The sequence below is a fragment of the Staurois parvus genome, unplaced genomic scaffold, assembly GCF_062004578.1.
Source record: "Staurois parvus isolate SC_StPar_1 unplaced genomic scaffold, SC_StPar_1.0 ptg000207l, whole genome shotgun sequence".
Classification (NCBI taxonomy): Eukaryota; Metazoa; Chordata; class Amphibia; order Anura; family Ranidae; genus Staurois; species Staurois parvus.
This window is the reverse complement of record NW_028318003.1, coordinates 5,555,042-5,582,276: the sequence shown is the minus strand read 5'-3', so window position 1 is coordinate 5,582,276 and position 27,235 is coordinate 5,555,042. Positions and strand designations below refer to the sequence as shown.

Sequence of the window (27,235 nt, the reverse complement as noted above, 5' to 3'; positions counted from 1 at the left end):
GTATGGCACGTACAAACTTACATCATAGGTTCAAGCTGGACCAATGTAACTATGTAAAAATTGCCATACATAAACTTCTATTTTATGGTTTTCCTAATTCAAATTCACTGTGTACCATGAACTATTGCCTTTTTTTTCTTAAAATACTGTTTTTAACTTTATTTTTATCTTTTTTTCACATTGCACTGCAGCTAATCTCCTTCAGTCTTTTTCAGCCACTCCATGTCTTCATGTCTTTGGATCATCTTCTTGGTTGACCATAACTGTGTAATGTGTGTTGGCGTGGCTGCTTGTAGTCTCCATCAGGGATGCATTCGGCACGGTCACAGACTTGGGAGAATGCTGTCATCCTATACCAGGATAACCAGGTATTATTTTAATGAAAGATGCAGATTTAAAAATATAAAAAATTAGTTTTGAATTGGCACAACATATTACCGATTCTAGGAGATTTGAGTGATTATTTGTGCATATACCTTAAAACCTGTTTTCAAGCCTCTAAAATATCTGCTGTAATGCAGTAATGCAGACACACATATTTTTCGTGTTAGAGGCCCTAAACTAGAATGCTATGTCTAGGCATTTAATTAGTGCAAGACAAGGTCAGCCAGTGCCCAGGGCAAGGATGCCAAATTGCTACCCCCCCTCTATGTGGGAGCTTAGAATATCCCACATTATCAGTCATCTGTTTGTCAAGATCACTGTGGAGCTCCAGATCTGTCAATCAGGTTTTGAGTGGACCTGGAGGTATATAATGCTGTGGGACCTTCCTGCTGTGTTCTCTGCCTCTCCTGGTCATCTTGTGCCAGAGCCAAAACGCACAGCACAAATGCTAGTCAGAGCAGAGTATGTAGCTGTACAGGTTAGGGAAAAGTGATGGGCAGGGGCGGACTGACAACTCATGGGGCTCCCGGGCAATAGGGGATCATGGGGCCACTGTGTCCTTGCCCAAACTCAAAAAAGCCTATGAAAAAGGTACCAGGGGCATCTCATGGGGCCCCCTACTGACCCAGGGCCCTCGGGCAGTGCCCAAGTTTCCAAATGGTCAGTCCGCCCCTGGTGATGGGTCACCTTGTTTACCCCTCTCTCTCCCTCCTTCCAGTGCCTCGTTCCTATATTCCTGTGAACACCACTGCCAACTTGTTAATACAGGAGTGCTGCACTGGCAGCAAGAAGGAGTGGGAGAGAGAGCACAACCCGCACCTCCTCCAGGCTTTATGCTCTTCTCCTCGCCACTTCTAGCACTGCATTAACACTAGTCCCATCAGCCTTATAATGGAAGGAACTTCTGTTCATACAATCCATGCAATATACTGCTGTGCCTGGGGCAGCCACCCCTTATGCCCTTCCTTTGTCCCAGCACTGCATAGAATGTCTGTCCATATACACTGATCAGCCATAACAATTTGACCACCCAACTAATATTGACTAGGTCCCTCTTTTGCCACCAAAACAGCCCTGACCCACTGTGGCATGGACCCCACTAGACCTCTGAAGGTATGCTGTGGTATCTGGCACTAAGCTGTCAGCAGCAGATCCTTTAAGTCCTGTAAGTTGTGAAGTAGGGCTTCCATGGATCAGACTTGTTTTTCCAGCACATCCCAAAGATGCTAGATTGATTGAGATCTGGAAAATTTGAAATCAACACCTCAAGCTCATTGTATTCCTCAAATTCGTGAACCATTTTTGCAGTGTGGTGGGGTGCATTATTTTGCTGAAGGAGACCACTATCAGGGAATTCTGTTTCCATGAAGGGGTGTACTCGGTCAGCAACAATGTTTAAGTAGGTGGTGCATGTCATGTAACATCCACATGAATGTAAGGACCAAAGGTTTCCCAGCAGAACATAGTCCAAAACATTTTACTGCCATCTCTTTCCCATGTAAGCAATGCACAAGCACCCGGCCATCCACATGATATAAAAGAAAATGGGATTCATCAGACCAGACCACCATCTTCTATTGTTCCATGGTCGAGTTCTGATGCTGATATACCCATTGTAGGCTCTTTTGGCTGTGATCATGGGTCAGCATGGACACCCTGACTGGTCTGTGGCTACGCGCCCCATAGACAACAAACTGAAAAGCTTTTTTTTCCCTGCACATCAACTTCAGGGACAACATGTTCACTTGCTGCGTAATATATCCCACCCACATTTAGATACCATTTTAATGAGATAATCAATGTTATTCGCTTTACCTGTTAGTGGTCATAAAGTTATGGATGATCAATTCTCAAGTGTTTTATACTCAGACAGCAGTATACATTCTTCATTCCTACTTTGTTTTTTTTTCCGCATAAACGGAAACGTGGTTAGCTTTAGCTGGGTGCAGTGATGGTGTTTGTCCGCAGTGAGAACCCCCCAGCAACTGGTTCACAGTCCCTGTTTACTAAGGATTCTAGGTAGTTTCCAAGTACCTCCCACTATCTGTGAATTTTTTCTATAGGGTTCATTCACACAGGCCTAAAACACCATATTTAGATGCGTACAGTGTATAGTTTTGTACCCATCTAAACACAGCCTATAGGAATCAATGGGGCTATATACGTAGCTGTGTCTTCAAAGGAAAATGTGTGCCTTGTTTACAAAAAGTAGGACACAGTAGTGTCTGAGACCATACATATCTGCAGATTTTTTTGAGCGTACACTTGTAAATGTATCTACATGTACATGCATTTATAAAAGTCATTCCCAAAATGCGTGTAAACATAAATACTTTAGGCGCATATTTCACACTATTAGCAAAAATCTGCTTTTCGTGCAGAAAGTAAACAAATGGCCATGTGAGCCCTTAGAGTGCGGTATAAAGTTGATATCATCCTGCAAATGCTTGGATGCTCTAGATGGTGCTGTTGTACTAGAAATGAGTTGAATAATCCAACAATCAATGAAATGCCAAATAAACCTCGCCTTTTTGGTACAGCTGTGTGAACACCCATCTCAGCCATATTGTAATGTGAATCTGGGACTACAGTGAAGATATCAAAATGAAATTGACATAATAGTGCATTCCAGAACTGATTATGCCTGCGTGTACATTCCATGGTCTTGTAGCTCATCTCGAGACCTCCATATACCAAGGTATTCTGGTATGAAAAGTGAATCTGTGGTCGCCAGCCTTTTCCAGCCCTCCTATGCATTGTTACAGGGCCATCATTGTGTGTGGCAACTTTATAGTGAGGCTCAAAAGGTAGAAACGGGTGGGCAGAGCAGAAACAGGTAGGTTACTGCATTTCAGAGCACTTAGGTACTTTGTGGAGTCTCTACAAGAAACTGTAAAGTGGAGATCTAGCGTTCTTTTCATAGCTTTATTGTAGCTACAGGAACAATTTTTACAGTTTATTCTATCTTGGTGGTAGAGTGTTTATTACGACAGTTTAACATTAGCATGGATGGGAAACACACATACAGATCAGCTCTTAGGGCTCATTCAGACCTGTGCCAGGGGGGGCAGTAAAAGCAAGTGATTGAGGTGGTTATACTGTTCTCCCTGACCACCTGCCTAAACAAAGACCCCTGAAGGCTGTATACATTCTGTGGCTGCAACGTTTTGTGGCCACAGCAAAATATAAACCCCCTGTTGCATTCGGTTGGCAACACCACTGACAAACGTGACCCATTAAAGCCCTGTACACACTATGAAAATATCGGACGAACAATCGTCTGTTTTTTTTCACCTGCTAGTCTCACATCGAAATTGAAAGGTTACTACAGATATGAAAATTCTCGTATAAAAGAAAAGAATTTGAAAATGATGTCATGTATTTGTATTGTATTTTTCGGTTGACTACTGTACTGAATACATGAAAATCGTACAATCTGGTATCGTACGAGAAAAAATTTCGTACTTGTCCCTTTGGATATTTTTGCACGAATTGTGATTGGCTCTCGAAAGCTGTATACTAACGATCCGATTATTGGACGATCTGTCCTTGTACGAAAATTTTCAGATGAATTTCTTATTGTGTGTATGGGGCATAAGGCTCCTTCCACACTTGCAGCAGTGTTAACTGCTCTCTGGAAAGTGATGTGGGAGGATTGCTTTTCAGAGGAGAGCGAAATGAGTTTTTTAGGATATCAGAGGGTTACAGCATGGTTCTATTCACTTACATGGGAGAGTTTTGCAGGAGCCTCTCAAACTCAACATATTGTTTTAAAATTGCAACAACTGCGGTAATGAATACTCACCTTATGGACACCTTGTTCTCTTGTAGGTGGGCGGTCAAGGGTGGTAAAAACAGGGATCTGCCTGTTTTTAAAGTTGAAAAATTATAGAATGCACTCCCGATCTGGGACAAAAAATAGGCCGGGGCATTTAAGACTGAGCAGCCCCTTTTTTTAAAACCAAATTACAAATAATGACAACTACTGGTTTTTCAATGACTTTTAGTTATATTTAGCTGGATTCAGTCATTTATGACTGGACAATGAAAGACCAGCAACAGCCTGGTCAGGTGAACTCTCTCCTACTGTCAGCTTGTCCCCCTCCAGTCCAGGCCGATTGTGGCATTCCTCTTCATGTAAAAAAACATAATTTTTTTGCTAGAAAACGACTTAGAACCTCCAAATATTACAGATTTGTTTTTAGAAGAAGCCCTAGAGAATAAAATGGTGAATGTTGCATATTTTTATGTCACATGATATTTGTGCAGCAGTTTTTCAAACATTATTTTTTGGATAAAATACACTTAAATGAAGTTTAATGTATAAAAACACAAAATAATACCCAATTGTTTTGGTAAAATATAAAAGATGATGGTACGCCAAGTGAATAGATATGTCACACATTAAAATGGTGTCTGCCCCTGGAACAGCGCCAAATTACATGGATGCTTTCATCTTTTTAATAAAAATACTACACCATTAGAGTTTTCTCTCTCTGGGCTCTTTTATGAGCTTTTCCCCTCAAGGTGTGGCCAATTTTCATGTCAAGTACATACGTTCCTTTTGGAGGCATCTCCCATTTCTGATGTATGACAGCTTCATATCTGTACCTGACGGTGAAATAGGCTGACCTGTTCTGGAGGATATCATCACCTTTGCTTTCTATGCGCATTTTTTATGCGGTTCTGGTGAGTGAATTATAAAGAAGAATTTATCACAGATTCACATATCACTGGATGTCACGATCTTCTTTTGGACTCTATTCACACTATTGATTATTGGTTTTGCAATTTGTTCAGATTTGCTTCATTCTGTTGCATTTGTTGATTTGTATCACTACAGTCACGATATTTGTCACCATTACACTGCAACCTCAGCGTCACATTATACACTTGCATATTATTGTTTTTTTCACTTTAATATAGTGCCGTCATAGAGAGCTTCACTTATTGCATTACACATTGCTGTTTGTTCACTCAAGTCACTCATTGTTTATTCCCATCCAGTATAATGCAAAAGTGTTTTCTTTTTCCACCATTTTATTGTTCTTTGATATATTTTTTTAGTGCTGCACTTTTTTTGACTTATTGCTACTGAAAAGGTAGTCCTGTTTGTGCTAGTGGTTGTTCTTACTATTTCCTCCCTGTGCACTGTCTTTCTCTACTTTCTTACACTTAAATGAAGTTTAATGTACAAAAACATAAAATAATACCCAATTGTTTTGGTAAAATAGAAAAGAGGATGGTACACCAAGTAAATAGATACCAAACATGTCACACGTTAAAAAATCAGGTGTTTTAAGCTCTGTATGCATAAGCCTAAGGGTTTAAATAGGCGGTGAGTGGCAACATATGCCACGTGGAAAAAGCTCTCTGAAAAGAAATCCACCATACCATGGATTGCTTTTAAGGGTGGTAGCAATGACTGCTCCACTTGAGAATAAGTCCTTCCAGCACTGAGGATGAATGGCAGAGATGTTTAGGCAGCACACACACCTAATCATGGTTACAGAGGCACATGGATGTCTCCAGGCATCGACAAGTGATGTCAAAAACTAACTAGAGTTTCTTTTAGAAACATGGTCTGGCTAGTTTTTAAAATGATGTTTAGGGTTTTGAAAAACACAATTTTGCAAGATTTTCAGACTTGTTACCTTGAGAGGTGTCTAAGTCAACCTGCAGACATGCACAACTTTGATAGGCTCTGCTATCATTTCATGCCATTGTGTGTTGGATGGATAGCCAGGTTATCCTCTTCTAAACAATACAGCCATAAGGCCCCATTCATACCTGGTGATTTTGAATCGCGGGCGGAAACGCCATGATTCTTCCCAGCAATCTAAATCACATGGTAATCTCTGCAAAATGTGTGATTATTATTATTTTAAATAGCACCCCAAATGCAGTGTGATTTTGCCGGGATTGTTGATTAACAGAATGTGTGACAACTACGTCAAAATATGCCTTTAACCACTTGCCCTCCAGAGGATTTACCCCCCTTCCTGACCAGGCCATTTTTTGCGTTACGGCGCTGCATTATTTTGACTGACAATTGCGCGGTCATGCAATGCTGCACCCAAATGAAATGTACATCCTTTTTTTCCCACGAATAGGGCTTTCTTTTGGTGGTATTTGATTGCCTTTTCCTTTTTTTATTTTTTTGTGCTATAAAAAAAAAAAGGCCGCCAATTTTGAGAAAAAAAACTATATTTTTGACTTTTTGCTATTAAACATGTCCAGTAAAAATGAAAAAAAATCAAATTTCATCATAAATTTAGGCCAAAATGTATTCTGCTACATATCTTTGCTAAAAAAAATCCCAATACACGTTGGCGGTATATATACTGGGATTTTTTGTAATGTTTTATGTTTACTAGTAATGGTGGCGATCAGCGACTTATAGCAGGATTGCGGTGGGCATTCTGACACTTGGGGGAACTGACTTGTCACTGACATCATCAGTGACACCAATACAGTGATCAGTGCTAATAAAAAGCACTGACACTGTACTAATAAAGGGGTTAACGTGTGGGGCTATCAAAGGGTTAACTGTGTGCCATTTTACATAGTGTGCTATGTGTGTGCTTCACTGTAAGCACACTGCTTTGCATGGCAGTGCTGTGCACAGCCATGCAAAGCAGTGAGCAGAAGCTGACGGGAGAGATCTGTATTGTTTACAAACAGTTCTCCTCCCCCCCATCGGAGATGCTCGGAAATCACTAGGCACCACCGAGTAATCACTGGCCAGGACCCGGTGATTGACAGCTGAGGCTATGAATGGTGCAGGTAGGGCATGCATTGGACTCATGCGCACCTCCTACCACCTATATATACGTGATTTTGCGCACCTGTGCTGCCCTGTAGCAGTACTTCTGCTATAGGGCACATGGGAAGCGGTTAAAAACTGCATTAAAAAAACAGCAGGAGCTTCTTTTGGGTGACAAACATGCATAGAACAGTCCATTGACGTAAACAGACTACCCTATGCGTGATCATGTGAAAAATCACCCACACAAAATTGTGAGTCTGAATGCGAGTTCCCACTATGTGAAGTGTGAATGGAACCTCAATGTAGTAGCTGTCCCCATAGCAATAATTATGTAATTACTGTTTGGCTTGCTGTTCACCAGATAAATTATATGCATATTGCTGAAGTAGATGCAAAATGCTGGTGCTATATAAATTCTGTATTGTAATAGTAATAATAAAAAAAAAACAAAAAACTAAGTTTCATTAACTACTTGCCCTCCTTAGGATTTACCCCCCTTAATGACCAGGCCTCTTTTTGCTACTCGGCGCTGCACTAATTCAACTGATAATTGCGCGGTCATGCAATGCTGCACCCAAACGAAATTTACGTCCTTTTTTCAAACAAATAAAGCTTTCTTTTGGTGGTATTTGACCACCTGTACGCTTTTTATTTTTTGCGCTATAAACAAGAAAAGACCAAACAATTTGAAGAAAAATTATATTTTTTACTTTCGGCTATAAAAAATAGTTATAAATTTAGACCAAAATGTATTCTGCTACATGTTTTTGGTAAAAAAATTCCAATACGTGTATATTGATTGCTTTGTGTGAAAGTTATAGCGTCTACAAACTATGGCATAGATATTGCAATTTACGCCATTTTTTTGCTATAGAGCATTGCACTAGTTTGCGCGGTCATGCAATATGCGCGGTCAATGCGCATCATGCAATATGGTACATAAATGAATTTTATGTTCTTTTTTTCACACAAATAGAGCTTTCTTTTGGTGGTATTTTATCACCTGTGTGCTTTTTATTTTTGGTGCTATAAACAAAAAAAGTTTTGAGAAAAAATGTTTTTTTTTGAAAAAAATTATATTTCCTCATTTCTGTCATACAAAATATCCAAAATAACGAAAAGTTTGTCATATATTTAGGCCAAAATGTATTCTGCTACCTGTTTTTGGTTAAAAAATCCCAGTAAGTGTATTTTTATTGCTTTGTGTGGAAGTTATAGCATCTACAAACTATGGTATAGATCAGTGGTTCTCAACCTTTCTAATGCCGCGACCCCTTAATACAGTTCCTCATGTTGTGGTGACCCCCAACCATAAAATTATTTTCGTTGCTACTTCAGAACTGTAATTTTGCAGTGGGAGGAATAGTGCCCCATCATTGGTATCAGTGGGAGGACTAGCGCCCCATCATTGGTATCAGTGGGAGGAATAGTGTCCCATCATTGGTGTCAGTGGGAGGAATAGTGCCCCATCATTGGTGTCAGTGGGAGGAATAGTGCCCCATCATTGGTGTCAGTGGGGGGAATAGTGCCCCATCATTGGTATCAGTGGGAGGAATAGTGCCCCATCATTGGTATCAGTGGGAGGAATAGTGCCCCATCATTGGTATCAGTGGGAGGACTAGTGCCCCATCATTGGTGTCAGTGGGAGGAATAGTGCCCCATCATTGGTGTCAGTGGGGGGAATAGTGCCCCATCATTGGTATCAGTGGGAGGAATAGTGCCCCATCATTGGTATCAGTGGGAGGAATAGTGCCCCATCATTGGTATCAGTGGGAGGAATAGTGCCCCATCATTGGTGTCAGTGGGAGGAATAGTGCCCCATCATTGATGTCAGTGGGGGGAATAGTGCTCCATCATTGGTGTCAGTGGGAGGAATAGTGCCCCATCGTTGGTGTCAGTGGGAGGAATAGTGCCCCATCGTTGGTGTCAGTGGGAGGAATAGTGCCCCATCGTTGTTGTCAGTGGGAGGAATAGTGCCCCATCATTGGTATCAGTGGGAGGAATAGTGCCCCATCATTGGTGTCAGTGGGAGGAATAGTGCCCCATCATTGGTGTCAGTGGGGGGAATAGTGCCCCATCATTGGTGTCAGTGGGAGGAATAGTGTCCCATCATTGGTGTCAGTGGGAGGAATAGTGCCCCATCATTGGTATCAGTGGGAGGAATAGTGTCCCATCATTGGTGTCAGTGGGAGGAATAGTGTCCCATCATTGGTGTCAGTGGGAGGAATAGTGCCCCATCATTGGTGTCAGTGGGAGGAATAGTGCCCCATCATTGGTGTCAGTGGGAGGAATAGTGCCCCATCATTGGTATCAGTGGGAGGAATAGTGCCCCATCATTGGTGTCAGTGGGAGGAATAGTGCCCCATCATTGGTATCAGTGGGAGGAATAGTGCCTATCATTGGTGTCAGTGGGGGGAGGAATAGTGCCTATCATTGGTGTCAGTGGGGGGAGGAATAGTGCCCCATCGTTGGTGTCAGTGGGGGGAGGAATAGTGCCCCATCGTTGGTGTCAGTGGGGGGAGGAATAGTGCCCCATCGTTGGTGTCAGTGGGGGGAGGAATAGTGCCCCATCGTTGGTGTCAGTGGGGGGAGGAATAGTGCCCCATCGTTGGTGTCAGTGGGGGGAGGAATAGTGCCCCATCGTTGGTGTCAGTAGGGGGAGGAATAGTGCCCCATCATTGATGTCAGTGGGGGGAATAGTGCTCCATCATTGGTGTCAGTGGGAGGAATAGTGCCCCATCGTTGGTGTCAGTGGGAGGAATAGTGCCCCATCGTTGGTGTCAGTGGGAGGAATAGTGCCCCATCGTTGGTGTCAGTGGGAGGAATAGTGCCCCATCATTGGTATCAGTGGGAGGAATAGTGCCCCATCATTGGTGTCAGTGGGAGGAATAGTGCCCCATCATTGGTGTCAGTGGGGGGAATAGTGCCCCATCATTGGTGTCAGTGGGAGGAATAGTGTCCCATCATTGGTGTCAGTGGGAGGAATAGTGCCCCATCATTGGTATCAGTGGGAGGAATAGTGTCCCATCATTGGTGTCAGTGGGAGGAATAGTGTCCCATCATTGGTGTCAGTGGGAGGAATAGTGCCCCATCATTGGTGTCAGTGGGAGGAATAGTGCCCCATCATTGGTGTCAGTGGGAGGAATAGTGCCCCATCATTGGTATCAGTGGGAGGAATAGTGCCCCATCATTGGTGTCAGTGGGAGGAATAGTGCCCCATCATTGGTATCAGTGGGAGGAATAGTGCCTATCATTGGTGTCAGTGGGGGGAGGAATAGTGCCTATCATTGGTGTCAGTGGGGGGAGGAATAGTGCCCCATCGTTGGTGTCAGTGGGGGGAGGAATAGTGCCCCATCGTTGGTGTCAGTGGGGGGAGGAATAGTGCCCCATCGTTGGTGTCAGTGGGGGGAGGAATAGTGCCCCATCGTTGGTGTCAGTGGGGGGAGGAATAGTGCCCCATCGTTGGTGTCAGTGGGGGGAGGAATAGTGCCCCATCGTTGGTGTCAGTAGGGGGAGGAATAGTGCCCCATCGTTGGTGTCAGTGGGGGGAGGAATAGTGCCCCATCGTTGGTGTCAGTGGGGGGAGGAATAGTGCCCCATCGTTGGTGTCATTGGGGGGAGGAATAGTGCCCCATCGTTGGTGTCAGTGGGGGGAGGAATAGTGCCCCATCGTTGGTGTCAGTGGGGGGAGGAATAGTGCCTATCATTGCTGTCAGTAGGGGGAGGAATAGTGCCTATCATTGGTGCCAGTGGGAGGAATAGTGCCCCATCGTTGGTGTCAGTGGGAGGAATAGTGCCGCATCGTTGGTGTCAGTGGGGGGAGGAATAGTGCCGCATCGTTGGTGTCAGTGGGGGGAGGAATAGTGCCCCATCGTTGGTGTCAGTGATGGGAGGAATAGTGCCCCATCGTTGGTGTCAGTGGGGGGAGGAATAGTGCCCCATCGTTGGTGTCAGTGGGGGGAGGAATAGTGCCCCATCGTTGGTGTCAGTGGGGGGAGGAATAGTGCCCCATCGTTGGTGTCAGTGGGGGGAGGAATAGTGCCCCATCGTTGGTGTCAGTGGGGGGAGGAATAGTGCCCCATCGTAGGTGTCAGTGGGGGGAGGAATAGTGCCCCATCGTTGGTGTCAGTGGGGGGAGGAATAGTGCCCCATCGTTGGTGTCAGTGGGGGGAGGAATAGTGCCTATCATTGGTGTCAGTAGGGGGAGGAATAGTGCCTATCATTGGTGCCAGTGGGAGGAATAGTGCCCCATCGTTGGTGTCAGTGGGAGGAATAGTGCCGCATCGTTGGTGTCAGTGGGGGGAGGAATAGTGCCTATCATTGGTGTCAGTAGGGGGAGGAATAGTGCCTATCATTGGTGCCAGTGGGAGGAATAGTGCCCCATTGTTGGTGTCAGTGGGAGGAATAGTGCCGCATCGTTGGTGTCAGTGGGGGGAGGAATAGTGCCGCATCGTTGGTGTCAGTGGGGGGAGGAATAGTGCCCCATCGTTGGTGTCAGTGATGGGAGGAATAGTGCCCCATCGTTGGTGTCAGTGGGGGGAGGAATAGTGCCCCATCGTTGGTGTCAGTGGGGGAAGGAATAGTGCCCCATCGTTGGTGTCAGTGGGGGGAGGAATAGTGCCCCATCGTTGGTGTCAGTGGGGGGAGGAATAGTGCCCCATCGTTGGTGTCAGTGGGGGGAGGAATAGTGCCCCATCGTTGGTGTCAGTGGGGGGAGGAATAGTGCCCCATCGTTGGTGTCAGTGGGGGGAGGAATAGTGCCCCATCGTTGGTGTCAGTGGGGGGAGGAATAGTGCCCCATCGTTGGTGTCAGTGGGGGGAGGAATAGTGCCCCATCGTTGGTGTCAGTGGGGGGAGGAATAGTGCCCCATCGTTGGTGTCAGTGGGGGGAGGAATAGTGCCCCATCGTTGGTGTCAGTGGGGGGAGGAATAGTGCCCCATCGTTGGTGTCAGTGGGGGGAGGAATAGTGCTCCATCGTTGGTGTCAGTGGGGGGAGGAATAGTGCCCCATCGTTGGTGTCAGTGGGGGGAGGAATAGTGCCCCATCGTTGGTATTAGTGACACAAATGATGGGGCACTATTCCTCCCACTGACACCAATGATACTTACCTTGCTGACCCCTGCTCCAGCCTGGGCTCGCTCTCTCCCTCTCCCATCTACAGCCTGCAGAAGCAAAATTTGCACTTACCTGTCAGCTGTCTTCCTTCTCTGGCCTCTCTCCTCTTCACTCGGTCCTGCAGCTCCCTCGATCTTTTTCGATCTGCACGCTCTGCCGCTCGGCTCCTCCTCTTCAAGCTCCACCTCCTCGCCGGTGATTGGCCGCCTGTGTGCCTCTCCTGAGCTACAGTTCCGGAGGCCAATCAGCGGCGAGGAGGCGGAGCTGTTGAGTGATCCCGGAGGTGTGGCCAGGTTACAGGGGCAGCATATCATCCCGCCCACAGATCGCGAGACAGAGCAGCGGTGTTTCGGTTCCTAAGACCATCGGAAATATGTTTTCCTATGGTCTTAGGCGACCCCTGGGAAATGGTCGTTCGACCCCCAAAGGGGTCGCGACCCCCAGGTTGAGAACCGCTGGTATAGATAATGGAATTTACACAGCTTTTACTTTCTGACTGCCCATCACATTCCTTGAGGTGCTAAAATACCATGACAGTACAAACACCCCCAAATGACCCCTTTTCGGAAAGTAGACACCCTAAGCTATCTGATGAGAGGCATATTGAGTCCATGGAAGACTTATTTTTTTCCATTCTGGAAAATGACAAAAACTTTTTTTTTTTTTTTTTTACACAAAGTTGTCATTTAAATTATATATTTCTCACACAAGCCATGGGTATGTCTTGGAAATTCACTTTCAATGAATTTTCCTTACCGTGAGTGCCCGCAGTTGGATGTGCAGCAATCCCTCATAAAGCTGTGCGAACTTCGCTGCAACCGTATTGCGCCCTCCGCTAACCGCGACTTCAGCTTAGCTCCACGATTCCTGCGCCTCCAACCGGTGTGCAAAGGTTTAGCTCTTTTGAGATGTGGGGAAATGGAGCTCCAGTAATCCAGGAATAAATCAGACGATACTCCCAGGTTAAAGTTGGAATCCACTGTGCCTGGGTCTAACACCAGACTCCTGTTTTTATTATCTTACAAAACACCCCCCCGCACGGGGCCAAGTCAATCCCCTCCCACAGAACAATGTATAGGGAGTGTCCATACACGAGAATGTCCATCCTGCTCGGAGTGCAAAGTTCCCTCTTAACCTATACTAAAAAACAGTTTTTCCAATTTTTCTGTACTCCCTTGTAAGCTCGCTTCAGAGAGCGAGTTTCACATTATTTACATGCTATCAGCTCCCAGCAGTATGTACATTGTCTGTACAAGCATCCCTTAGATTAAACAGTGCCAGTCTGTATCTGAATGGGCCTGATACGATCTTTATTAAAACACATCCATCCAGATACAGTTCAGGTCGCTAGCGGCTTGTAGAGATGTACATGAGCCTACACGCGGAGTTCGCACTGCCTGGCGCCTGGCCATACGAAGTCCATGTGGTACTATGCTGCTGATATGTGAATACAGGCCCGCGGCCTACCGCCGGCGGCATTTCTATCGAATGCCGTGGTGGCATACACGCCGGTCTATAGGCGCAGATCTGCCATCTCATCCATTACCGAGCTGAGTACTGTAATATATACATTGTAAATGCGCATGGCCTAATTGCAGCCTTCAGAGCTTTAATTAAGCCACACGAGAGACATATGAATAACACTAATATATGACACATTTAAAGGATAACCTGTAATAGAAAATTTCCATGACAGGTATATGTAGAATTACACCCCAAAATACATTCTGCTACTTCTACCGAGTATGGGGATACCACATGTGTGAGACTTTTTGGGAGCCTAGCCACATACAGGTGCCTGAAATCCAATGACCACTTTGAAAGCCTGAAGGTGCGTAACTTCCCCATTTCACTTCCTCATTACCTATCACAGTTTCAGAGGCCCTGAAATGCCAGGATAGCACCAAACCCCCCCAAATTACCCCTTTTTGGAAAGTAGACACTCCAAGGAATTTAAAAAGAGGCATGGTGAGTATTTTGCAGATCTCACAAGGTTTTGAAATATAAAAAAGAAAAGATAAAATGTTTTTGTTTTTTTTCTTCAATTTTCAAAAACTTGTGGCAACAAACGAGATCTGCAAAATACTCATTACGCTTCTGATCAAATTCCTTGGGGTGTCTACTTTCCAAAAAGTGGTCATTTGGGGGGATTTGGTGCTATCCTGGCATTTCAGGGCCTCCGAAACTGTGATAGGTAGTCAGGAAGTGTAATGAGTAAATAAAGCCCTTTAACCACTTCCCGACTGGCCGTTGCATATAAATGGCCGGACGGTGGCATTGCAGGATTGGGTGGTCCTTTAAAAACGGCCTCCCTGCACCCTGCTTGTGCCTTTAGCTGACACTCTGGGATTCTTTACCTCATGCAGCATTCTGCGCTGTGCTCTTGCAGTCATTTTTACAGGACGACCACGCCTAGGGAGAGTAGCAACAGTGCTAAACTTTCTCTATTTGTAGACAATCTGTCTTATCGTGGACACATGAACATCAAGGCTTTTGGAGATACTTTTGTAACCCTTTCCAGCTTCATGCAAGTCAACAATTCTTCATCGTAGGTCTTCTGGGAGCTCTTTTCTGTGAGGCATGGTTCACATCAGACAGTGCTTCTTGAAACCAGTAAACCCAAAACAGATGTGTGTTTTTTAAGGGCAGGGCAGCTGTCAGCAACACATCCAATATCATCACACTGATTGGAGTCAAGGTTGGCTCACTCCTGGCTCCAATTAGCTCTGGGAGAAGTCATCAAGCTAGGGCCTCACATACTTTTTCCTCCCTGCACTGTGAATGTTTACATGTTATGTGCAATTAAACCATGGCAACATCTAATGTTTGTGTAGTATTATGTTCAGCGGACTGTGTTCTTCTATTGTTGTGACTTAGATGATGTTCAGAGCACATTTTATGCCCAATTCATGCAAAACTCCATGAAATGCCAAGGGGTTCACATACTTTTTCTTGCAACTGTAGTACTCACGCAGCAATTTTTCAAACGCAATTTAAAAAAAACAAAAACTTTTTTTGCTTTTAATGCACAAAAACACTAAATATTGACCAATTATTTGGTTTAATTATAAAAGATGATGGTATGCCGAGTAAATAGATACCAAAAATAACATGCTTTAAAACTATGCATGCTCCGTGCAATGGCGACAAACTGCATACGTTTTTAATATCCATAGGCAGCGGTTTAAAAGCCTTTACAAGCTACCATTTTAGATTTACAGAGTTAGAATTACTGCCCTTGATCTAACGTGCGTGGTGATACCTCACATGCATGGTGCAATTTCTGTTTACATACTGGCACAGGGTCAGTGCTCACGAATGCAGATGCGCGTGTGCGCAGGGGGTGAGGGTAATTTTTTTTAAGTTATTTTGATCTTTTGTATTATCTTTACACTTTTTTTTTATCACTTTTAGTGCTATAACAGTGAATGCAAATATCCCCTATAACTTCAATGGGCATTGTCATATATTCTTTTTTGAGAAATCTGGGTTCTATCAGACTCTAGATATCTCCTCTGCCCTTACATTATGTAATCAAACCAAGATCAGATGCTTTCCCAATTTACAAATGGAGCTGTTATATCCTGATGAAATGCTCGTAGCTTCCAATTTCTTAGACTATAGAGATGATTGGCACCATTCTGTCTCCATATAGCTCTATGGTCAGCTAGCAAAAACACCAGCTGCATTCTCAGGTTGCCCCCATGGCACAGGACTGCCCGAGAAGGCCGTGGAAGGCAGTGGGGAGGGGGGCATCATCTTGTGCTGCTTGTAAAAGCAATTCTGCAGCTAATTAGCCACTAGCATTGCTTTTACATGAAAGTCGATCGCTGGCTGAAAAAAAATGATACCAGGGTGATGCCTGCAGCTGTAGGCATCATCCTGGTATAACCATTCAAAATCCAGTGATGTACCAGTACCTCTGTTTATGAATTTAATTCGTTCTGCAGGACTTTTCATATAGCGAAAAATTTGTAAATCGAAACACTGTTTCCCATAGGAATGCATTGAAAACCAATTAATCTGTTCAGAAGGTCAGAAAAACAGGAAACGCTATTAAAATACTGCCTGAGTTATTTTATTAACTCATGCAGTATTTTAGTAGTGACAACCATGTGTTAATGTTTCAGCTGTCAGTGGGGCTCCCCACTGACAGATGAATGTAAAAGGATTGCTGGTAATTAAAAAAAAAAAAATTAATTGCAGACAATTCACTCAGCTGTTAGGTGCCAGTTTTTAAATATAATTACCATTTTTTTCCCCCTTCACTATACATTAGTTCAGAAATTCAGCAGTCACTTTCCCCCTCCAGCTGAAAGAGAGAACCCTTCTTTTAGTTTATTTCCCCAAATTAAAAAATACAATGTTTCCTTTCAGGTTCTTAAAAGATACAATGTTTCCTTTCAGTTTCTTAAAATATACAAAGTATCATTTAGCTCCAGGAAACTGACAGCTTCAGTTTCACAATACACTTAGTATTGTGAAAAAAATTAATAAAAAATGTGTAAACCGAGGCATTATTTTCAATGGATTTTCATTCGTAAACCGAAAATTACCTTAACAGAGACATTCGTAAACCGAGGTATTACTGTATATGCTACTTTCTTTTTTTTGTATGCAGCCTATGGACTGAATGAAAAAAAGAGAAGAAATCTCTGCCAGAAAAAGTGTGTGGTATGCCCACCATTGGAATATACCGCACTGCATCCACCCACTTCTAATGGTGGGCACACATTAGGTCACACTTTGCCACATGCACCAGTTCCAAGATTGTACAAATATCTAAACAGTGGCACGCTTCAATAACAATTGTCCACGTATAAGTGGTACCACATATGGAGAAGGATGACACCAAGTCCCAAACTATCTTGTCACTGCTCCCCATGTAGTCTGGGCATCCGAGCAATACTTGTGCTCGCCACCGCACTGGCTTGTACTACACTTATGGGACTCGCCACGTCACCAAGTCATACTGCAGTGCTGGTATTATTATTTTTATACAGGATTTATATAGCGTCAACAGTTTTCTCAGTGCTTTACAATATAACGGGAGACAATACAGCAACAATACAGTTCAATACAAGAGGGTTAGGAAGGCCTGATCCTGGGAGCTTACAATCTAAGAGGTATGTGAAAGACCAGGATGTACTAGACCGCTGGTGCTCGCCAGTTCACCAAAAGGTAGAGCAGCACTAGTACTGGCACTCTGCTGCATATGAGAGTCATCAAAATTTACCGACAAGTGCTAACAGAGATCAGGCCTGATTCTGCCAACCTGTGGTTTTGTGTGCAATGTATCAAGTGACAGTGACCTACTGACACTGCACTTGCTGGGGGAGAAAGGGGAAGTAACCGTAGGGGCTAAACGCAGGTGTCGGAGCTGATCCTGCTGATGCTGCATTTTTGGGGACACTATACTAATGTGTACGCTGGTATAGTGCTGATCTGATCAAAGATATTGATCCGTTCAGACACTATACTAGCAATGGAGGTTTATTGTGTATGAGCGTGTTCCTGGCAATCAAGGGGTTAAATGTGATGAGATGACTGGTGTACTGACGGGCAATCTGACATTATCTGGGAGGGGCTTGAAAACCACGGGAGTGCGAATCACTTATATATATATGTGATTTTGCGCACCTGCGCCGCCCTTTAGCAGTATTTCTGCTATAGGGAAGTCAGGAAGCGGTTACAGAAGCGGTTTCTGTTACGGCGCTGTGTTAATTTAACTGACAATTGCGCGGTCATGCAATGCTGCACCAAAATGAAATTTACATCTTTTTTTCACCACAAATTGAGCTTTCTTTTGGACGTATTTTTATTTTTGCGCTATAAAAAAAACAACAATTTTGAGAAAAAAAAATATTTTGGACTTTTTGCTATAAAACATGTCAAGTAAAAAAATTTAAAAATCAAATTTTGTCATAAAGTTCGGCCAAAACGTATTCTGTGACATGTCTTACGTGTAAATACGTGTAAATCCAAATACGTGTAAATTAATTGGTTTACGTGAAAGTTATAGCATTTACAAATGGCGGTATATATACTGAATATTTAATTTTTTTTATACTAATAATGGCGGCGATCAGCGACTTATGGCGGGACTGCAGCGGACATTCTGACCCTGGGAGGGAACTGACTTGGGGTCACTGACATCCCCAGTGGCACCAATACAGTGATCAGTGAAAAAAAAAAAAACACTGACACTGTACTAATGGCACTGGGGAGGAAGAGGTTGACTTTTTTGGGCAATCAAAGGGTTAACTGTGTGAGGGGAGTGTTTTACTAGTGAGTGGAGTTGTGTACTTCACTGTTGCAAGCTGTCCCAGAAAGCTAATCTCTGCTCTCCGTGACAGTGAGCTGGGAACTGACAGGGAGCAGAGCTGCATTGAAAACAATGCAACTGTGCTCTGTGTCACTGTTTGCCGGCAATTGAAATGACTGGCCAGGACCCGGTGATTGACACCCGCAGCCGTGATCGGCGGTGTGGGTAGGGCGGTCGCACGCCTCGCGCGCACCCCCTACCCGATATGCAAAATCACGTGATTTTGCGCAGCGGTGCCACCCTGCAGCAGTATATGTTCTGTGGCTGGTCGGCAACCGGTTACGTTTGCTAAACCATTGTATATCATAAACAATGGCCATTTTTTAAAACACTGCTTTCACATTTTTTTCATGCTTATTAGTATCTCAGTGCTGCTGATCTCCTCCAGGTTCTTTAAAGTGTTACTAAACCCACAACAGTAATCATGAATTCATGTAATGTGTCTAATATGTGTGAAATGTCATTTCCTAATTATTTCCTATGATTGTCAGCTCTATCTGCATTTAAAAATTACATTAATAATCAATAATCAATACAGAGCTGTATTATTTTGTATCTTTTACATAAGCTTGGAGTTCAACTTCAGTGGTCTATAAAATAAGCAATGCATTACAGAGCACATCATGTGATAAAATGTGTTTATTTCCAGACAACACACATTTATAAAGAAAAGGCATAGATTTGATATACAATAGTTGTTTTTTTTTTTTTACACAGGATTAAGAACATTTGCCTATCATAACTTTTCTGCAGCCCTAACACTTTTAATCAATAGGAGAAAAAAACATTTTCTAAACGAATCCTGATGAAAACTGTGCTTTCATCACATACAAAAATAATTTATTATACGTTTTTAGCCTTTGAAGCTGAATTAAATAGAGGTGCTAAAACCTAGTAAAAGCTAAGTGCCAGCATCTGCTTTGCTCTCATGTTCTGTATTTGACAATGTAGCTTGAGTAGTGGCTGTGCACCAAAGGCAGTTTATTGAAAGTGTTGCCACGCAGCCCACAGTATTACATCTACTATAACTACCTAATGACCTAACTACTGGTCACACCAAAAAATATCTGCTAATCACAAAAACAGTAAAAAGGGGAACTAAAACAAAAATCATAATTGAAGCAGAATCTGCCAGGAGGTAGGTGCCTTCTTTATTGTAAAAAAGAAACTCCCCCTAGCCTATAGCTAAGGGGCTGGGGGTCCTACAAGTATCATTCTATACACTGGCAGAGAGGGGAGTTCATTATGTACCAAATGATTATATACATAACCCCCTCCCTTCTCAGATGGGGAATAGGAATAATATCTATAGCTGGCCATACACAGTTAGATTTTCATTCAAACATTCATAAAAAAATAATTCATCAGAATGTTCTTTCTTGCTATCATTGAGTCAACTTATTTTGTTCGAAAGCCCTTAAAAATTAATCCAGACCTGTTATTCGAATACAACCCGAGACATAATAAACAGGTTTCATTAAAAATATATATGATTTTTTCCTGAATGAAAACCACATTTATAGGTATCCACCTCTATGACTGGGCCCTGTGGGTGGGGCGAAACACATTAGAGGACGTGGCCTTGATGGAGTCAGGCTGAAGCCACTTTCACCTTCCTTCCATCTGGTCTGCTTTCTTGGAGTGCAGTGCTCTATCCCTCTTTCAAATGCAGAGGTAGAATTCAATAGACATGGCCACACCAGGTATTTTCATTTCACTTAATTTTGTTATGTTGGTCTGATTTGTTTTCGGAATTTGTTTTGTATCATTGGAATTCCTCTTGTATATTCATTGGTCTGAGTGGATTCCAACAATTCTACAGTTTTTACTATGTATTTGATATATTATCGAGTTGGATGGATTTGAATCTGAAGGATTCAATATTTTTAGACTCTAGTCCAACCTGCCAAGAGAATTAGCATGAGTTGACTGGACAATATTGACTGGCGCCATGTGCAACACAATTATGAATGGAACAAAATTTGGATTCATTCGTTATCCAAATCCAAATTAACAAACAAATTCAAAAATTGAATTAATTTCCCCATGGGCCCGAACTATTGTTGCATCACGTGATGTCATCCGAATGAAACAAATGCATTTGTTAATTTCATTAGAGCTTTTTCTTGGATTTGTTGACATTCAATACTATGTCCATTTGGAGATTTGCATACAACCGAATCTCTGAAAATATAATTATCATCTGAAAAATGAATTGTAACTTACTGAAAAGCACATGTCTAGAATTCAATTCATGTTGCTTCGAAAAAAAATTTCCATCCTGCCCCTTTCAAATTTTCTCATCATTATGGTCAAAAACCAATAGAAAATCAAATAAATATTCTAAAAATTAACATTCTTGAATCAAATTCTACTGGTGTGAGGCCTGCTTGTGTCACATTTCCAACAGGGAGCAGGGTCTGTCTTGTTCCTGCTGGCCAGAAGGGAATATATATATATATGCCAGGGGCGGACTGACCATTTGGAAACTCGGGCACTGCCCGAGGGTCCAGGGTCAGTAGGGGGCCCCATGAGATGCCCCTGGTACCTTTTTCATAGGCTTTTTTGAGTTTGGGCAAGGACACAGGGGCCCCATGATCCCCTATTGCCCGGGGGCCCCATGAGTTGTCAGTCCACCCCTGATATATACTGTATAAAGGATTGAGCTCTGTCATTTCAAAGCCATTGTTTCTAAATTTTAGGGACTCTTTAATGACTGGCATAGTACCACTGGATTGGTGTGGTGCCAATACTTGAAAATCTTTACCAAGTAATTATAGACCTATTAGTTTAACTTCTATAGTTGGGAAGATACTGGAGAGTTTAATAAAAGACCACATAGATGAGTTCTTGCTGGAACAAAATATTTTAAGCAACAGACAGCATGGATTCATGAAAGACAGAAGTTGTCAAACAAATCTGATTTCTTTTTATGAGGAGGCGAGCAAAACCTTGGACAGAGGGGTGGCGGTGGACGTGGTATACTTGGACAGAGGGGTGGTGGTAGACATGGTATACTTGGACAGAGGGGTGGTGGTGGTCTACAGGCTTGGAAAAATCTGTATGTAAATGGATAGAAAACTGGCAAAAAGATCATATTCAGAGAGTAGTGGTTAATGATTCATACTCTGAATGGTCTGGGGTTGTCAGTGGTGTACCCCAAGGTTCAGTGTTGGGACCCTTACTTGTTAATATATTTATAAACGATATAGGGTCTTGGATTACAAATCCCATTTCAGTCTTTGCAGATGACACCAAGCTGTGCAGTGGAATAACGTCCTTACAGGATGTCTCCAACTTACAAGCCAACCTCAATGCACTGTTTAATTGGGCAACTATGTGGAAAATGAGGTTTAATGTTGATAAATGTAAAGTTATGCACTTGGGGGCTAAGAATATGCATGCATCATACATACTGTGGGGGGTACAACTGGGGGAATCAATGGTGGAGAATGATCTGGGGTTCTGGTAGCTCACAAGCTTAATAATAACATGCAATGCCAAGCTGCAGTTTCTAAAGCGAGCAAAATCCTCTCTTGTACTAAAAGAGGTATAGACTCCAGAGAGAGAGATATCATATTACCCCGGTACAAATCATTAGTAACACCTCATCTGGAATATGCAGTTCAGTTTTGGGCACCAATTCACAAAAAGAACATTGGGGAACTGGAGAAAGTACAGAGAAGGGCAACTAAACTGATACGAGGCATGGAGAAGCTCAGCTATGAGGAAAGATTAGAGGAACTGAATTTATTCTCTCTTGAGAAGAGGAGATTAAGGGGGAATATGATCAACATGTATAAATACATCAGTGGGTCATATAGTGAACTAGGTGTAGAGTTATTCACCCTGAGGTCATCACAGAGGACAAGGGGGCACTCTTTATGTCTGAAGGAAAAGAAATGTAATCTCCAAACACAGAAAGGTTTCTTCACAGTGAGAGCTGTGAAAATGTGGAATAAACTCCCTCAAGAGTTGGTTCTGGCCAGCTCAGTGGATTGCTTTAAAAAAGGCCTGGATTCTTTCTTGGATACACAGAATATAACTGGATACTAACATTTATAGGTAAAGTTGATCCAGGGAATATCCGATTGCGTCTCGGGGGATCAGAAAGTAATATTTTTTCCCTGCAGGAGCAAATTGGATCATGCTTTGCGGGGGTTTTTTTTGCTTTCCTCTGGATCTTCTATGGGTATAGGATTATAACTTTTTTTTTTTTAATAGTTCAACTGGATGAACTTTTGTCTTTTCAGCCAGACTAACTATTTAACTATGTAACTATGTGCCAGTATGTGTTAAAGCGGTACTGTAAATGAGCACTACAAATTGAATATTCTATTTAATATATTTTTAATATTCAAAGCACATTCACCCATCCATCCATGTCTTCATGATTTATTTTGTAGAGAGATTATGTTGAAATACACACCTTAGCACTTCTAACTGCAGCCATCTTGAGTAAAAAGAGATGCTTCATGTAACATATATGTCCTGTAATCCATCTGCCCTTAGCTCAGGCATGCAGACAGGAGGGTGTGCTTAACTAAGAAAGCTCCTTCTTTCCTCCTCCAGGTGAAAGAAAAAAATGCCCATGAAGACTCCTGGGATGTATGATATTTTTTTGCCTAGGCCAGAAACCGGGAAGCATATGAAGAAATGGAAAAACAATTTAAAGAAGTAAATATACTATACTTTCCTATCTGTTTACTAACGCAGCATAAAGATTTAAAATAGTTAATGTTGATTGAGTTGAGAGTTTAATTCCACTTTAAGTTGTTTATCCTTACCCATTAAACCTTTGAAAAAACTGTAAACGCATCAATTTAGTAAACGTGGATTAGCTCAGGAATGGTTTTCCACAGGAAATCCAAGGGGATAGTGAGCTGGTCATAGATGGATTGAAATTTGTCTGGTTCCGCAGGATCCAGCTGAATACGATCCATCTATTGGCAGGCTGATCTATCAATCAACTTCAGTACAACCAACCTGTCAGGTTTCTATTGTATGATCAGTGCTGGTGGATATAGCTGCCAGCAGTGATCATTGTATTCTGACTGTGGGGAATCCTCCACTGTTAAAAAACAATGGCTTAGTGGGTGGGATTCCCCCATCAACACTGACTGTGTTGATAGGGGAATTGAGCAATTTTCTTTTCTTCAAACCAATGTTGAATAAAGAAATTTGCATAATGTATGGCCAGCCTTCGGAACAAATACCACATTACACTAGAAGTAGAAAGGGAGATTAAGAAAAAGAAATTACTTTCCTTTCAGGGGGCTCAAGGAACACATTTAGGCACATAATTGTTCTCCCCTTTAAAACAGGTGGTGTTATATGATACTCAGTTGTTTTGGTTAGGAACTGTTTTTTTTTGCTTATTAACCTGTTGATGTCAGCGGTACGCATATATGTGGCCTCTCGGGGTGTGGGCCTTAACACAGAAAGGCTGCATATATGTGTACCAGAATATAAACAGAACTGTACCAAGACCGTGCCCTGTTCACTCCTAGCACAGTTACTGGCGGCTAATGGAAAGCTCCATATCTCTACTTACAATTGGAGCTTTCCGATCATGTAACTGCCGTGGCAGCCAATCACCGCAGTCCCATGATCAGAAATCCCACCCTGCCTTTCGGCATCATAAACCTCTTAAAGGGCTGGGAGTGCTAGCATTAAGGGGTTAATTATGTAGATTTCAAGGGATGAGTAGAGTTGAGGTGGTTTGAGAGAACACATGGCTTTATTTTGCAATTTTTTTGCATTGAAATAGCAGAAGCAACTGGCCTTAAGCCAACCATACATTGATCAAAATATGTAATGAAATCTACTGGTTGACTTGTATAACCGGCATGTTGGATTTTTCCAGATCTATCAGTGCCGCCAGCTTTAGCCAGCAGCTCTGATTATTGTATTCTGATTGTGGGGAAGTCTCCATGCTGTCAGTATAGGAAGACACAGTGGGAGGATTCACCCATCCACAACGAATGTATGGATGGGAGGAATCAAATTATTATATTTTTTTCTACCCGCTGGTTGAACGAAAAAAAAGAAGATGAATGTATGGGCTGCCTTATCCAGTGCTGAAAACGTTTACTGAGCCTGACAGCTGACAATTGACCAAGGGGCGGTGGTGGAGATAGGGTGGTTTGAGGAATGGCACACTGCTACCACTAGTCAGCATCTTGATCATAACAGGGGCGGACTGACCATTTGGAAACTCGGGCACCGCCCGAGGGCCCGGGGTCAGTAGGGGGCCCCATTAAATTCCCCTGGTACCTTTTTCATAGGCCTTTTTGAGTTTGGGCAAGGACACAGGAGCCCCATGATCCCCTATTGCCCGGGGGCCCCATGAGTTGTCAGTCCGCCCCTGGATCGTAATGATGCAAGCAGCTACATTTTTGCTTGGATACTTCACTTTCTTTACAGCTTACACTTTAGTAGCACACATTTTATAACTTTGATTGCTGTTCACAGCATAAACTTTCAATACAAAGCTTTAGGACACACGTTTGGCAACAATACAAAACTGTGTTAAACAATTTAACAGGTACAGATATATTTTTGAAAGTTCAGTGCAGACCTTGCATGGTAGAAAGAAATATGTCATTTTTGGGTAGGAGTAGGAGGAAATACAATATACAGTATAGTTAGATTTTAAGGACTGTAAAATTAAAAAAAAAAAAAGGAAACAACAGGAAAACTAGAATTAACAACACTTGTAAAACATAAATGTTAAAATATACAGTAAATGATACAGTCCCTTTGTCCTACTTTTTCCCAATGAAATGTAGTAGTTTAAAATCCATAATCATCTCTAATTACAATTGTAATTGAACATTTTCACATGTCCACGCACCAGGTGTTCATTTTAGGTTAGAACACTGCGGTCCTTTTTCAGACACGCCACAGAAAGGCAACCCCATCTCTTGGCATTTGCCATTTTGACAGCAAAAAGTAAAGGAGGGCAGGCTTTGAGGGAAGGCGCTGTCTAGGGAGTACGGGTAAACTGAATGGAACTAGGTCACTGGATCTGGCATGCGGGTACCTGCAGGTGAACACATTCAAACATATTGCTCTTTAGGACACACATATGGTGCCCGTGAGCCGGCTGCAGGGTAACAGAAGGTAGACTCTGGTGCCTGTCGGCCATGCGAGTCCTGCATGAAGAATGAGAGTGGCACATAACCAGGATGTAACTGATCCAAGTAGTCCTCCTCATGGGAGCAGCAATTATTCAGGTACTCGTGACCATCTGATATTTCTGTGCAATGTTCTCCATACATCTGTCAGAGAAAAAAAAAAAAAACAGCGCTCAACATATAATTGAAAATTAACATGTACATACATCTTAAACAAAAATGTATAGGAAAAACCTTTTCAACTTGCTTTAAATGGATATTGAAGAGTTTTCCTTCACTTTTTTTTTGTAATGTAGGTAGGGAGAATAATTTAAATTTACTTTTCAAGGTTACCTAATAAGACCATAATGATATCCAAAGTGCAGTAACCATAGCAACAAGATCGCACCTTTTACCTTCGATCATTTTCAAGTTGTCAGAAAAAAAAAAGATGTTGATATGTGGTAATAGGTTACTACGCCTTATCTTTTTAAATAAGTCTGTATGATATTTTTCACCTATAAGAATTAGTTTAATTAGATATTACTTCTGCTTTAGAAGTTTAAACATTGTATAGAAAACTATTTTTACCATTATCCACTACATTTCCTTGACGTAATAAAAGTTGACATTTTTTCTTATTATGGCTTTGAGATGTTAGTCAATATGGAGTGATCCATGAAGCTTCCATTTCCTAACTCATGGACTACACATTAGTTCACATTGGTGGTGCAGGAGTCAGGGAATAACATCACGTTTACAGGCTTCTCACACAGGTATTCACTTACCGATTTCTTCACAGCTGAAGCTATGGTAGAGTTTCTGGATTAATGTATTCATTAATCATCGGCTCATAATGACCCTGGATGTCAATGAAGACATTAGCTCTGGTTAGTATAACTACTAGCACAGCATAATGCAAATACAATGTGATGGCTTGTACCTGGGTTCTGCATCTCTTTACCAATGAACAAAATTCTGCACCTGGCAATGAACCAGATATGGCCCCTCTAATGTAAAGCCGAACATTTTTTAATGTAGCGCTACCCCCGAAGGAGCTGATGATGATTTTGGGTCCTCTGTTTGTTCTCTGGCCCTGGCTAGAACCTCAATCTTACCGACACCATCAGAATACCTTGGCTAGGAGCTCCCAGTGGTCACACAAGAATGGCACGCACTGATCATTGGAAAATAGGAAGATTATATTTACAAACCAAAATGAAAGGATAACACAATGAACCAGTATTTCAGTGTCAACACATGAGAAAACAATGCAATACAAATACAATGCAGTTGACCCAGGTACCTTTAAGAATGGAGTCAGCGTGTACTGCAGTATCAAGAGCAAAAACAGTAAGTCTCTGATGGAGAGATTATACCCCAAGTGACTGTGGATGGCTAACAAAAAGAATAACAGGCTAGTACACTTGAAGGCTCTCAGTCAGGAGGGGCTAGGCTTAGGCCAGAAAGTTTGTTATACAAACAGCAAACCAGTGCTGTAACCAGGCAGGCCACAAGATTTG

At 42.6% G+C, this 27,235-nt stretch overlaps 1 protein-coding gene and 1 long non-coding RNA gene across 3 annotated transcripts in view; one reads left to right on the top strand and one right to left on the bottom strand.

Moving 5' to 3' along the window:
* The first annotated feature begins 219 nt into the window (after positions 1–219).
* Positions 220–23,332, top strand: LOC149461227 (uncharacterized). The gene is made up of 2 exons (XR_016312892.1): positions 220–368; positions 23,167–23,332. It is a non-coding gene; the product is annotated as an uncharacterized LOC149461227 (long non-coding RNA).
* The window catches only part of LOC149461226 (uncharacterized), a 47,743-nt gene continuing 39,723 nt past the window's right edge, over positions 19,216–27,235 (bottom strand). For both annotated transcript variants that reach the window (XM_089678563.1, XM_089678562.1), the window contains one exon: positions 19,216–25,877. Coding sequence is in view for 1 of the 2 variants with exons in the window: in XM_089678562.1 (XP_089534688.1) it covers positions 25,656–25,877 (222 nt within the window). In the remaining variant the exon portion in view is untranslated. The remainder of the gene's footprint in view (positions 25,878–27,235) is intronic.